Source organism: Phyllobates terribilis, unplaced genomic scaffold (genome assembly GCF_046119375.1).
Source record: "Phyllobates terribilis strain yellow unplaced genomic scaffold, ASM4611937v1 Scaffold_47__1_contigs__length_9908305, whole genome shotgun sequence".
NCBI lineage: Eukaryota > Metazoa > Chordata > Amphibia > Anura > Dendrobatidae > Phyllobates > Phyllobates terribilis.
Window position 1 is genome coordinate 8,138,946 of NW_027362807.1, and position 12,733 is coordinate 8,151,678.

The 12,733-nt window shown below is 42.1% G+C and overlaps 1 protein-coding gene across 1 annotated transcript; it reads right to left on the bottom strand.

The window, feature by feature from the left end:
* Positions 1-3,107: 3,107 nt before the first annotated feature.
* LOC141191577 (phosphatidylinositol-3-phosphate phosphatase MTMR7-like) lies at positions 3,108-4,708 on the bottom strand. The gene is made up of 2 exons (XM_073661505.1): positions 4,584-4,708; positions 3,108-3,520 (listed from the first exon to the last, which is right to left on the bottom strand). The coding sequence occupies exons 1-2, from the start codon at positions 4,673-4,675 to the stop codon at positions 3,160-3,162; spliced, it is 453 nt and encodes a 150-aa protein (XP_073517606.1). The 5' UTR covers positions 4,676-4,708; the 3' UTR covers positions 3,108-3,159.
* Between the last annotated feature and the right edge of the window lie 8,025 nt (positions 4,709-12,733).

Sequence of the window (12,733 nt, forward strand, 5' to 3'; positions counted from 1 at the left end):
TAGAGATGGGGTGCCCCTTACGAAGACTGGAAAACATGTATTTGGAAGTCGCCTTGCTACACTCATCAGAAGAGCTTTAAACTAGAACAATGTGGGAAGGGAAGCAAAAGGCCAGAAAAAGCCATACAGCTGACAAATACTATTGAGATCTCTGCTACTGGAAGTGGAAAGGAAGAACAAAGACAAAAAAATCTAAATAATAAAAATATGGGAGGAAGAGAAACCAATCACAAACTAAAATGTTTTTATACAAATGCACAAAGCATGGGCAACAAACAAGGAGAATTGGAACTACTAATGCAGGAAAAGGAATATGATGTCATTGGAATCACTGAAACTTGGTGGGACGATACACATGATTGGAATAAAAGGCTAAAAGGATACAACTTATTTGCAAGAAACAGACTTGATAAACGAGGAGGAGGTGTCGCATTGTATGTTAGAAAAGCGTATATCTGCACAGAGATTGAAGCTTCAGAGACTGGGAGTTCTGTGGAAACTGTTTGGGTAAGAATACAAGGAGAGAACAACGGAAAGGACACCATTGTAGGCATTTACTACAGGCCACCTGGGCAAGCTGAAGATATGGATGAACTCTTTATGTATCAAATGACCAAGTTCTCCAAAAAATATGACGTAGTGGTCATGGGAGATTTCAACTATCCAGACATTTGTTGGGAATCTCTCTCAAGTAAAACTAACAGGTCAAGCAAATTCTTATCCTCTCTTGCTGACAACTTTATCTTCCAAAAGGTAGGGGAGAAAACAAGAGGATCTGCTACTTTGGATCTAATCCTTATAAACAGGGAGGAAATGGTTGAGGAGGTAAAGGTGGCTGGGACCCTAGGAGGCAGCGATCATGCTATTATAGAATTTTGGATAACTAGAGGAGGAAGACATGTGAAGACTCAAACTTCAAGGTTAGATTTTAGAAAGGTAGATTTTAAGAGACTCAGAAAGAGAATAGGAGGGATCCAATGGCTGGATGTCCTTAAGGACAAAAATGTCCAGGAAGGATGGGAAATTTTTAAAAATGAGATTCTCAAAGCACAATCGTTAACAATCCCGAAAAGTAGGAAGAATGGGAAGCATTTAAGGAAACCAGGATGGATGAACACAGAACTTAAACACATGCTAAAAAGAAAGAAAGAAATGTTTATTAAATGGAAAGAGGGAGGCATATCTAAAGAAGATTATAATTCAGTCTGCAGATCCTGTAGAGCACGTATCTGGTTAGCTAAAGCTGACAATGAATTAAGGCTTGCAAGAGATGTCAAAAGCAATAAAAAAGGATTTTGGGGGTATGTCAAAAGTAAAAGAAAAGTCAAAGATGCTATAGGATTTTTACAGGATGAAAATGGAGAAATGGTAAGAGAGGATGTTGAGAAGGCCGAACTTTTTAATTCCTATTTTGCATCTGTTTTCTCTCAGAAAGAAAATGTAACATCAGCTGATCTTCACTGTCCTTTTAAAGGAATAGAGGAATCCAAGTTATCTGTAAACAGAAAGATTGTGAGGGAATATTTAGCTAACATAAATGAGTTCAAGTCTCCAGGTCCAGATGAATTACACCCCAGAGTACTGAAGGAGATCGTAGAAGAAATTTTAGAACCACTCTCCATAATCTTTGAAAATTCTTGGAGAACAGGAGAAGTCCCAGAAGACTGGAGAAGAGCAAATGTTGTTCCTATCTTCAAAAAGGGGAAGAAGGTGGACCCAGGGAACTATAGGCCGGTGAGTCTGACTTCTATACCAGGAAAGATCTTTGAACAAATTATTAAACAACATGTATGTAAGTACATGGATAAGAATGAAGTGATTAACCAGAGTCAGCATGGGTTTGTAACTAACAAGTCATGTCAGACTAACTTAATTTCCTTCTATGACAGAATCACTGACTGGGTGGATCAGGGAAATGCTGTAGATATAGTATATCTTGACTTCAGCAAAGCATTTGACAAAGTATCTCACACCATCCTTATTGAAAAAATGACCAAGTATGCAATGGACCAGGCAACTGTTAGGTGGATTCATAACTGGCTTAGTGATCGGACTCAAAGGGTGGTTGTAAATGGCTTCACATCCAGCTGGATGAATGTCTCAAGTGGGGTACCACAGGGCTCCGTCCTGGGACCTGTATTGTTCAACATCTTTATCAATGATTTAGATGAAGGAATTGAGGGTAAACTGATTAAATTTGCTGATGACACAAAGCTAGGAGGGATAGCTAATACTAGAGAAGAGAGAGAGAGGATTCAAAAAGACCTAAATAAACTGGAGCAGTGGGCAGCAACCAACAGAATGGTTTTTAACAGGGAAAAATGCAAAGTACTACATCTGGGCAATAAAAATAAAAAAAGCATATACAGAATGGGAGGAATAGAGCTAAGCAACAGTACATGTGAAAAAGACTTAGGTATACTAATAGATCATAGACTGAACATGAGTCAACAGTGTGATGCAGCAGCAAAAAAGGCAAATACAATTCTGGGATGTATTAACAGAAGCATACAGTCTAGATCACGTGAAGTCATTATCGGTCTTTACTTCTCTTTGGTCAGACCTCATCTGGAATACTGTGTACAGTTTTGGGCACCACATTTTAAAAAAGACATAGACAAACTGGAGCAAGTTCAGAGAAGAGCGACCAGAATGGTGACTGGTCTGCAAACCATGTCCTATGAGGAACGGTTGCAGGATTTGGGAATGTTTAGCTTGCAAAAAAGAAGACTTAGAGGAGACTTAATAGCTGTCTACAAATATGTCAAGGGCTGTCACATTGTAGAAGGATCATCTTTATTCTCATTTGCACAAGGAAAGACTAGAAGCAATGGGATGAAACTAAATGGGAGGAGACACAGATTAGATATTAGAAAAAACTTTTTGACAGTTAGGGTGATTAATGAGTGGAACAGGCTGCCACGAGAGGTGGTGAGTTCCCCTTCAATGGACGTCTTCAAACAGAGGCTGGACAGACATCTGTCTGAGATGATCTAGTGAATCCTGCTTTGAGCAGGGGGTTGGACCAGATGACCCAGGAGGTCCCTTCCAACTCTACCATTCTATGATTCTATGATTCTATGATATCCCTCCCAGCTTACATCACTCCCTATAAATAAATAGAAGCACTAATATAATAGCAAGTGGTTAATAAGACCTCTAAGCAGTGAGGAACACTGCTTCATCTGAATCGGGATCCTTCCCACTGTCCTCGCTGGGTAACGAGTCTCCACCACTCGGAGATCGGCAGCTCAAGTCCTCCACCCCAGATTCCTGGTCACTGTTAGCCGACAGGTCGGGGTCCGAGCTCTTCAAATGGTCCTGGGTTAGGATCAGGGCCGAGTCCTCCTCACCTTGGGATGGACTACGAGAGGGAAACGGTTTCAGGTTGGTGCTGTAATCTTGGGGCGTATTAGCCGGAGAGTGTTTGGTGATGCATATCTGGAAGTTGTGGATTTTTGGCTGGTCATTGAGATTCTTGTAGGTTTCATTTGACTCTCGAGTTTCCAGTTTTGTTAATCTCTAAAGGAAAAATTGTTAGACAAGAGCAAAAGTTACATTGGGTTAGGGCATGTTAATGTAACCTCTACATGCAAGTCGATCAGCAGTGGTTTAATGGTCTGTTTAGTAAGGCCGGCCGCACTTATGTTATCGTCAGCACATTTCTCGTTTACACAGGACAATGTGCTGCTAATGATTATTTTTAAACTTGCTCAAAAATTATCACACCAATGAATGTTTTGCCCCTCCATTGGATGTTTGATGGCCTGTTTAGGCAGCCAACAGATGGGACTGAGGGAACGCTCCCTAACCCAATTATTGGCCTGCCTAAATGAACCTTTACTTGAAAACTTTATACCAATGAACAAACTTCTCTGGTGCCATAAGAAAGCCATAACGCCACAGTGCTCAGGCATTACTGACATTGAAAAGACACAAGGTAGAGACCCTGGTTACAGTGATGTGTCACTTAATGGTCTGATTGCTGTAGTTTTTATAAAATCACTATTTTATCAGCAAGCAGATTATCATTGGGGACTAGTAAACCTGCTGCCAGGTAGTCCTACATATTCATAAGCTCTGTACAACCCCGCCCCATTCACTGATTGTCAGCTTTCTGCAAATGTAGTATACACAAAGTGGCCAATCAGTGGTGTGGGCGGGGTTATACAGAGCTCAGCAGTCAGAGAACTGTCAATCAGTGATGTGGGCGGGGTCTGCTGCAGATAACACAGTAATTTTATCAAAATGACAGCAGGTAGCCCAGTAAGTGACAGAGTGTTGGAATCAGGGCCTCTGCCCCTATATTGCGCTGCACTCAGATGAGTAGCAAAAACCTGGTAACAGATTCCCTTTAATGGTGCTCTCTTCCAGTTATTGTGTTGGAGAACACCAAAGACATAGGGCATCGGCTAAGAATGATTGCCTCTTTTTTATCTTGTGCAGGGTTTCTATATATAATCATTTAAAATTGTTTCTCAGTCACCATTAAAAGCTGAATTGGTTTACACTGAAACCTAAGCGGAGGTATAAACATCAAAAACATATAGGCCAGGAAGCTGGATTTTCAGTATTTCTACCACATCTTCTCCATGAACTCCATTTCCTCCTCCAGCTGCTGCGTCTCTTCTTTTACTGCCTGTAGAAACTCAGTGACTGACTGGCGAGGGTGCATTCCTTTCTCAAATCGGTTATAGAGGCCTCTCCAAAACCTTCCATGGTGAAAAATAAGTTTGAAGAGTTAGTATATGCACAAGTACAGAAGATTATCATCAAGCAATTCTCATGATATATGTTCTTAAGACGTGCTAGCTCATGGTACACACATGAAGGGCTAGCTCACAATGCTGTATATTCTCCCATGCCAGAGAATTGGGCCGATTATGCTAATGACACTCTGCTTTAACTCTGAGTGTGATCCAATTTTCTCGCATGGAAGAATTGCAGCACAGGTGTGGAGAAGATGGAGGACTTAATTTTTCCATCTTCTCCATTGTCTCTGTGCACGTACATCAGACTGCACTCGGATAACATAGTATATTATTGGTCCGAGTGCTATCCGATAAAACATCACATAGCACTAGCACTCGGCCGTGTTACGTGGCAATGTGAGCGAGTCCTAATGAGTCCCTCAGTGGCTGATCTATGGCTGGTGACTTCAGATCAGTGAAAATATGTGGTGGCAAGTTGGGCCTCATTACTCGGACAAGACACTGACACATCCTATCCTTACACTATTCACATGTCCGTTCTGTTATTTTGCTGACTGATGGTCTGTATATAAACAGAGACATCCCCTACATTGACCTTATTTGCGGACATCCAAGTTGCATCCTACTGCTATTCTTCATTTTCACTGACTGGGTACTTGAAGAAGCTTGGGAAACCTCTGTCACGTTGTTTTTGCATATGGCAAAACCATTGATAAAAACGGACATGTGGACTAAATATGCCCGAAAATTGGATCTAACACACTTGCAAAATTGGTCTGTTTTGTACAGGCAAACAAAAAAAAACAGCTTTTGCCTGGATTCACACGTGTATTTTGCGGTCTGAGTATGCTTCAATGCAAAGACTGGCTTCAGGTCTCCTGACCCAAACTCGACTTTATATTATGCGTTTATATAGAAAGTTCCCGATCAGGGACATCCGCATGCCCTAATAAAGGGGTTGTACCAAGTATATAAGTAATCCCCTATCAACAGGATTTAGGAATTGATCGCTAGGGGTCAGTTCCACAGAGAATGAATGGAGTAGAGATGTACATGCTCCACCTCTGCTCTGTTCAAAGCTTGCTCTACAGAACCTCCTGGGGATTGTTGGGGGTCCCAGCGGTCTGACCCCCAAAGATCAATACTTTATCGCAGTCTAAATATGTGCAAAATGAATCACCGTGTCACAAGCTGTCATGGATGTCAGTAAATCTGTCTAAAGTGAATTGATTTGTGCCAGGCAGAAGATAGAACTGACGAGTGAGCTCTGACGCAACCCCTAAATGTAGACCATGGTTACAAGTGGGAAGAGTGTTGGGCCTTGGATTTCACCACTGAAGGACACATTGGGCTCATGATACGTCACCCCGCTTCTTTCACCTGTAAAGTTAGGGTTGATGTTTCTATATATGAATGATAAGTATATGGTGTGTTAGAGTTCTGCTGCTTTATTCAGTGCAGAGGAGGAATCAGAATAACCTCTTACCTGAAGTGGCATGGAGTGGTGTGTGGTCTCAGAGTTCCTTGGGTCTGACTGTGATCTGCTCTGTACAGAGGGTTCATGTAATCCAACCGCTGCTTCCACAGGTAAGACCAGAGGGAGTAGGTCCTCTCCTGAATTCTGGAAGATGATGATTGCGTCACTGATATATTGAGATTATGAGAGCTGCAAGTATACCCGTCACCACTGCAACCTGCACTAACACTAAGGGCTCATTCAGACGTACATTTTTTGTGTACGAGTCCTATTTGTGTTATTTCCAGATAGCACTTGTACCTAGAAGAGTGAATGGCCCCATTCACTCATCTGTGATTGTTTGAGAGACGGAAAATCGTGGCAAAATGTACGATAGTTATCTGAGTGTCAGGTCAAAATTAACAATGCACATCCATGGGTCAGTGAAAAAAAAAAATCGGCCAACAATTAATTGCCATCTGAGCGCTGTCCAGTTTTCCAGGTCTGTTTGATGGAAAAAGATGAAGAAACTGAAGCTCAGGCCAAACTCTAATGATAAAAACTGACACTGACCAAACTGGTGAAACTGTGCCTGATTCTCTTATATGAATGAGCCACAAGTTCTATAGCTTTCAGTGTTTCTTTGCATAGTAGCTGTGTAGCTTCATAGTCAAAATTGGAAAATCCGGTTCCAAAAAGTAGATGGAAAGATGCACTGAACTGCTTGGCCCCACCACGGTGCACCGAGCGCCTGTACTTGATTTGAACAGTCCTTCTGTACTGACAGTCCCTTTACAGCAGTGTTCCCCAACTCCAGTCCTCAGGACCCACCAACAGATCATGTTTTCAGGATTTCCTTAGTATTGCACAGGTGATGGAATTATTGCCTGTGCAGGTGATGCAATTATCAGCTGTGCAATACTAAGGAAATCCTGAAAACATGGCCTGTTGGTGGGTCCTGAGGACTGGAGTTGAGAACCACTGCTGTAAAGGGTTAGGAGATAACTTTCTGAATGCTGGAGGTCTGACCGATGGGACTTTTAGCGATGCTGAGAATGGGGCTCTTCAGTGATCAGCAGAAGGCCTCATTCACATGTACAGGTTTAAACAGGTATGTGAAAAAATGGTATCAGTGTGTCCATTTTTACCATCATTGTGTTATCAGTGTTCTTCTCATATGGATAAATATGTTATAAAGTTTCTCCAATGCTTTGTAATGTTAAAGAAGTTGTCCAGTACTTTATATTACCCCCCCCCCCAATGTATCCCCCCGGGGCCCCTAAGACTTTTTGTAATTAGCTTGCGTTGCTGATAATGCCTGTGAGCTTCGCTATCGGTGGCTGCTCACAGGCATCACGTGACCCCACGCTGATGTCACGACAAGTGAGGCGTGACTCAGCGCTGGGGTCCCTACGGTGGCTGCTGGGTTGTGGGCAGGGTTACACCTCCTCCCCACGCGTCACACCCAGCATCCACCGCGCTTTCCCAATGAATAGGGAGAGGCAGAGCGTGCGGTGGATGCCGGGTGTGATGTGGGGGTTGGGGGTAACCCCGCCCACAGTCTGGCATCCACCTGGAACGCGGAAGACAGAGATCCCCGGCTGCTGCCAGTGACATCGGTGGATGTCAAAGCCAGCTGCAGCCGGGGGTCACGTGATGCCTGTGAGCGGCCAGTGATAGCGCCACTCACAGGCATTATCTGCAACGGAAGGTAATTACAAAAATCCTTAGGGGCCCCGGGGAGACACATTGGTGGGGGGTAATATAAAGTACTGGACAACCCCTTTAATCTCGGACAGCACCATGATGCCATCCGTGGGCTGTCTATGTTCTTCATGGACCCATAGACTTGTATAGGTCTTTTTCATCTGTGATATTGGAAGAAAAAACAGACATGTCTCCGTGAGTTTTGCACAGACACATAGTCCATGAAAATACACAGGCATGTGAATAGCATTAGCATTAACACGTACATGTGGATACGGATGTCTGAATGAGGCCTCAATGAGAGCTTGATATTTTAAGAATATCTCTTTAAAGCCATGATCCTCTAGTTACAAGGATGGATCTCATGTCCTTGGCTACTGACGTGCAGGTTAGGACATTTTCTGACTGGGAAAGAAGATCTACAAGATTTCAACATTACTCAGGACAGAGAATATCTTCAAGAAGTATCTTCTAGTGGACCATTGGTTACATCAGGAACTGTGCAATTCTTAAATCCATGTACCCATCTTATTTTATTATTGGCATTTTGATTTCACCATTCTTATGTTTCTCTGTACAGTGGCACTGCCAGCGATGCCAGCGACCCAGATGGGCAGGAAAAAACTGAAATGGTTTAGGTTCACATACCCATTCAGTCTCCGGATATGTGGGAGTCCCTAAGGTCTGACACCCCCACCAATCCTGAAGTTATGGCATATCTTACCAATATGCCATCACTTTATACATTTTTCTCCTGCACAGTTATTGAAATTTTTTTGCCAAGGTTCAACCTTCACAGTTTATAAGTGATTGCTGTTATCCAGACTGTGGGCACCGTGTGATCAGATCAGCATCAGGGACACGTCAACCATCCATATTCTATTTCTGTTACAAGCCTATAGTGACCATACACAGAGCACATATTCTCTCACATCAGTTCCTTCCTCTCCTTCTCGCAGTTGCACAGAAAGTTTCCATACTGACAGGAGTATATATGGTGTTGTATGTGGACCAAGAATCTCTCATTAAATTCAAACGCACAGGGAAACTGCTCCATGAGCTGCCAGACACATTCCAGGAACTGGTCTATCACTGGGGACACCTCCTTGGGATCCCCATCTAAATTTCCATACCTTAAAAAAAAAAAAAAAAATATGCTGAAGCAATGCAATTGGGGTATATGCATGCAACATCTTTTTCAGGTGGACTGCACTCCCAAAACCGCCTGAGACTGGGAATGGCACAGAAAAACTACAGTAAGTATATTATATTAGAATGTATGGTGTTTTTTTTTGTCTCTTTTGCTGAGAGGAGGAGAGCTGATGGAAGATTTGGAAAGTGACACAGCTAAACTCAGCTGTGCTGACCCTAGCCCCACACTGACTGCAGGGCCCATATCTGAAATGTGTTGATTGATGGGATTTGAATACAGTTGATATTCTAATCATGCAGGAGGTTAGACCAGGAGATCCGGGCTTTCATTATAACCCACACACTGAGAAACCTGCTGTAAGATATGGTGTGGACGTGTTCTTTTTCTAGCATCTTGCTGCCTGTTTATAATTGGACAGCATCGTACAAGGAGAAGTACATGTCCCACAGTGAAAGCTCTCTGATAACACCCACTTGGATGTAACAAAAATTAACTCATTAGGTGACAAATACTTTGATTGTTAATATCCCTGCAACAGAGATGCAAAATAAAAAAAGAACTAACAATTTTTTTTTTTCTACTCTGAAGCTACAACGTGTTTTCAGTTCAACATGAAAAATTTGGTGAAAGGCCCTCTGTAAATAAGTGACTCTGTTTGACTTTTCCAACATATGTGCAGTGACCAGGGTTACCTGTGATTAAATTTGTGTCCAAATGAAATCCAGTCTTTTTCAATTAACACCTAATAGTAATTGGGAAAAATAAAAGTTACACTATGCACAAAATATCAACTCCGTAAATCTCCACCAGTACATAGAGTATATGAAATAAAACCTCTTACCATAAATCCTCTGATGGTTCGGTAATAGGGGTCAAGTAACAGACTGGATACAGAGCAGACCTGAGCGGTGCGGTCCCATCCATCAGAACAATGAACGAGCACGCTGGCGCCCTCTTCTGACACGGCCTAAATGTGCAAATTAAATGTAAAATATTACACATTTATATAATTACAAATCTCGTTTATTCTCAGCACTAAAAGGATCATTTTTGTACAGTCCGTGCCTAGAATAGTACAAATCAGACAAGCAGCAGTAGAATATGAACAGATACAACACATCTTACCTTTGCAATGAAGATACCAGCATCTAGGATTGTTTTCACGTGTTTTAACCAGCCAGAGGATTCAAGACCCCAAAGAAATTCACCCATAGAAGGAGATCGGAGCTCACAAACTGCAATCATGAACAGAACAATAAGCTATAAGCTCACTATAGCAACAGATTCTGTATGTGAAGTATTTCTGCTCCAAGACTTGAGATAGAGAATATATATATATATATATATATATATATATATATATATATATACAGTCATGGCCAAAAGTTTTGAGAATGACACCAAAATTATATTTTCCCGTGATCTGCTGGCCTCTGGTTTTTATTAGTGTTTGTCTGATGTTTATATCACATACAGAAATATAATTGCAATCATATTATGAGTACAAATAGGTTATATTGACAGTTAGAATGAGTTAACGCAGCAAGTCAATATTTGCAGTGTTGCCCCTTCTTCTTCAAGACCTCTGTAATTCTCCCTGGCATGCTCTCAATCAACTTTTGGACCAAATCCTGACTGATAGCAGTCCATTCTTGCATAATCAATGCTTGCATTTTGCCAGAATTTGTTGGTTTTTGTTTGTCCACCCGTCTCTTGATGATTGACCACAAGTTCTCAATGGGATTAAGATCTGGGGAGTTTCCAGGCCATGGACCCAAAATCTCTATGTTTTGTTCCATGAGCCATTTAGTTATCACCTTTGCTTTATGGCAAGGTGCTCCATCATCCTGGAAAAGGCATTGTTGGGCGCCAAACTGCTCTTGGACGGTTGGGAGAAGTTGCTCTTGGAGGACATTCTGGTACCATTCTTTATTCATGGCTGTGTTTTTAGGCAAGACTGTGAGTGAGCCGATTCCCTTGGCTGAGAAGCAACCCCACACATGAATGGTTTCAGGATGCTTTACAGTTGGCATGAGACAAGACTGGTGGTAGCGCTCACCTCTTCTTCTCCGAATAAGCTGTTTTCCAGATGTCCCAAACAATCGAAAAGGGGATTCATCAGAGAAAATTACTTTGCCCCAGTCCTCAGCAGTCCACTCCCTGTACCTTTTGCAGAATATCAGTCGGTCCCTGATGTTTTTTTCTGGAGAGAAGTGGCTTCTTTGCTGCCCTCCTTGAATCCAGCCCTTGCTCAAAGAGTCTCCGCCTCACAGTGCGTGCAGAAGCACTCACACCAGCCTGCTGCCATTCCTGAGCAAGCTCGGCACTGCTGGTAGTCCGATCCCGCAGCTGAAACAGTTTTAAGATACGGTCCTGGCGCTTGCTGGTCTTTCTTGGGCGCCTTGGAGCCTTTTTGACAACAATGGAAGCTCTCTCCTTGAAGTTCTTGATGATGCGATAGATTGCTAACTGAGGTGCAATCTTTGTAGCTGCGATACTCTTCCCTGTTAGGCCATTTTTGTGCAGTGCAATGATGGCTGCACGTGTTTCTTTAGAGATAACCATGGTTAACTGAAGAGAAACAATGATACCAAGAACCAGCCTCCTTTTAAAGTGTCCAGTGATGTCATTCTTACTTAATCATGACTGATTGATCGCCAGCCCTGTCCTCATCAACACCCACACCTGTGTTAATGGATCAATCACTAAAACGATGTTAGCTGCTCCTTTTAAGGCAGGACTGCAATGATGTTGAAATGTGTTTTGGGGGTTAAAGTTCATTTTCTGGGCAAATATTGACTTTGCAAGTACAGTAATTGCTGTTAAGCTGATCACTCTTTGACATTCAGGAGTATATGCAAATTGCCATTACAAAAAAATGAAGCAGTAAACTTTGGAAAAATTACTATTTGTCTCATTCTCAATACTTTTGGCCATGACTGTGTATATATATATATATATATATATATATATATATATATATATATATATATATATATTATATATGTAGGGTTGTGTAGGATACTCCAAGTGAGGATATGACTTAAAAATTGTACAATGAAAATGTAAAATTCTGTATTATTTATTATATTAGGGTTGGTCACTTTATATAAAAAAATTCCAAAAGGGTGATAAAATGTAATGTTTGGCACATACAGCTATAGATTACTTCCCCGGAGTTTGCCTTCTTCCTAAGGTGCGCCTGGAGGCCATGTTTCTCCCCAGGTAAGTTATACACCTCTACCCATCTACGTGATGTACAAGAAAACATGATTCATCAGACCAGAACCCTTTCTTCTATTACTCTATGGTTCAGTTCTGATGCCCATATTCCCTTGTAGGTGCTTTTGGCTGTAACCGGGTCAGCATGACAATGACCAGTGTGCATCTCCATATGTAATAAGCTGCAATACTTTATCCTGACATCTTTTCTTCATAGCCAAAAGTTAATTTTTCAGCAATATGTGCCACAGTATTTCTTCTGCAGCACCGGACCAGCTGGGGCTACTGTACCTTTCGTTCCACACAAGTATCAATGAGCCTTGGGCGCCCATGACTCCGCCAACTGCTCACCGGATGTTCTACCCTGGTAGGCACTAACTATTGTATGCCAGGCACACCCCACAACACCTGCTGTTTTTGAGATCTTCTGACAGCCCTCATGGGGACACCTCTGACAAGGAGAATATTGAGATCTCTAGACAT

Bases quoted from the DNA above. Each gene is read 5' to 3' on its own strand.
- LOC141191577 (XM_073661505.1), bottom strand. From the start codon at position 4,675: ATGCACCCTCGCCAGTCAGTCACTGAGTTTCTACAGGCAGTAAAAGAA. The intron at 3,521-4,583 runs GTGGTAGAAATA...TTTCCTTTAGAG, and splicing joins ATGGAGTTCATGGAGAAGAT to ATTAACAAAACTGGAAACTC.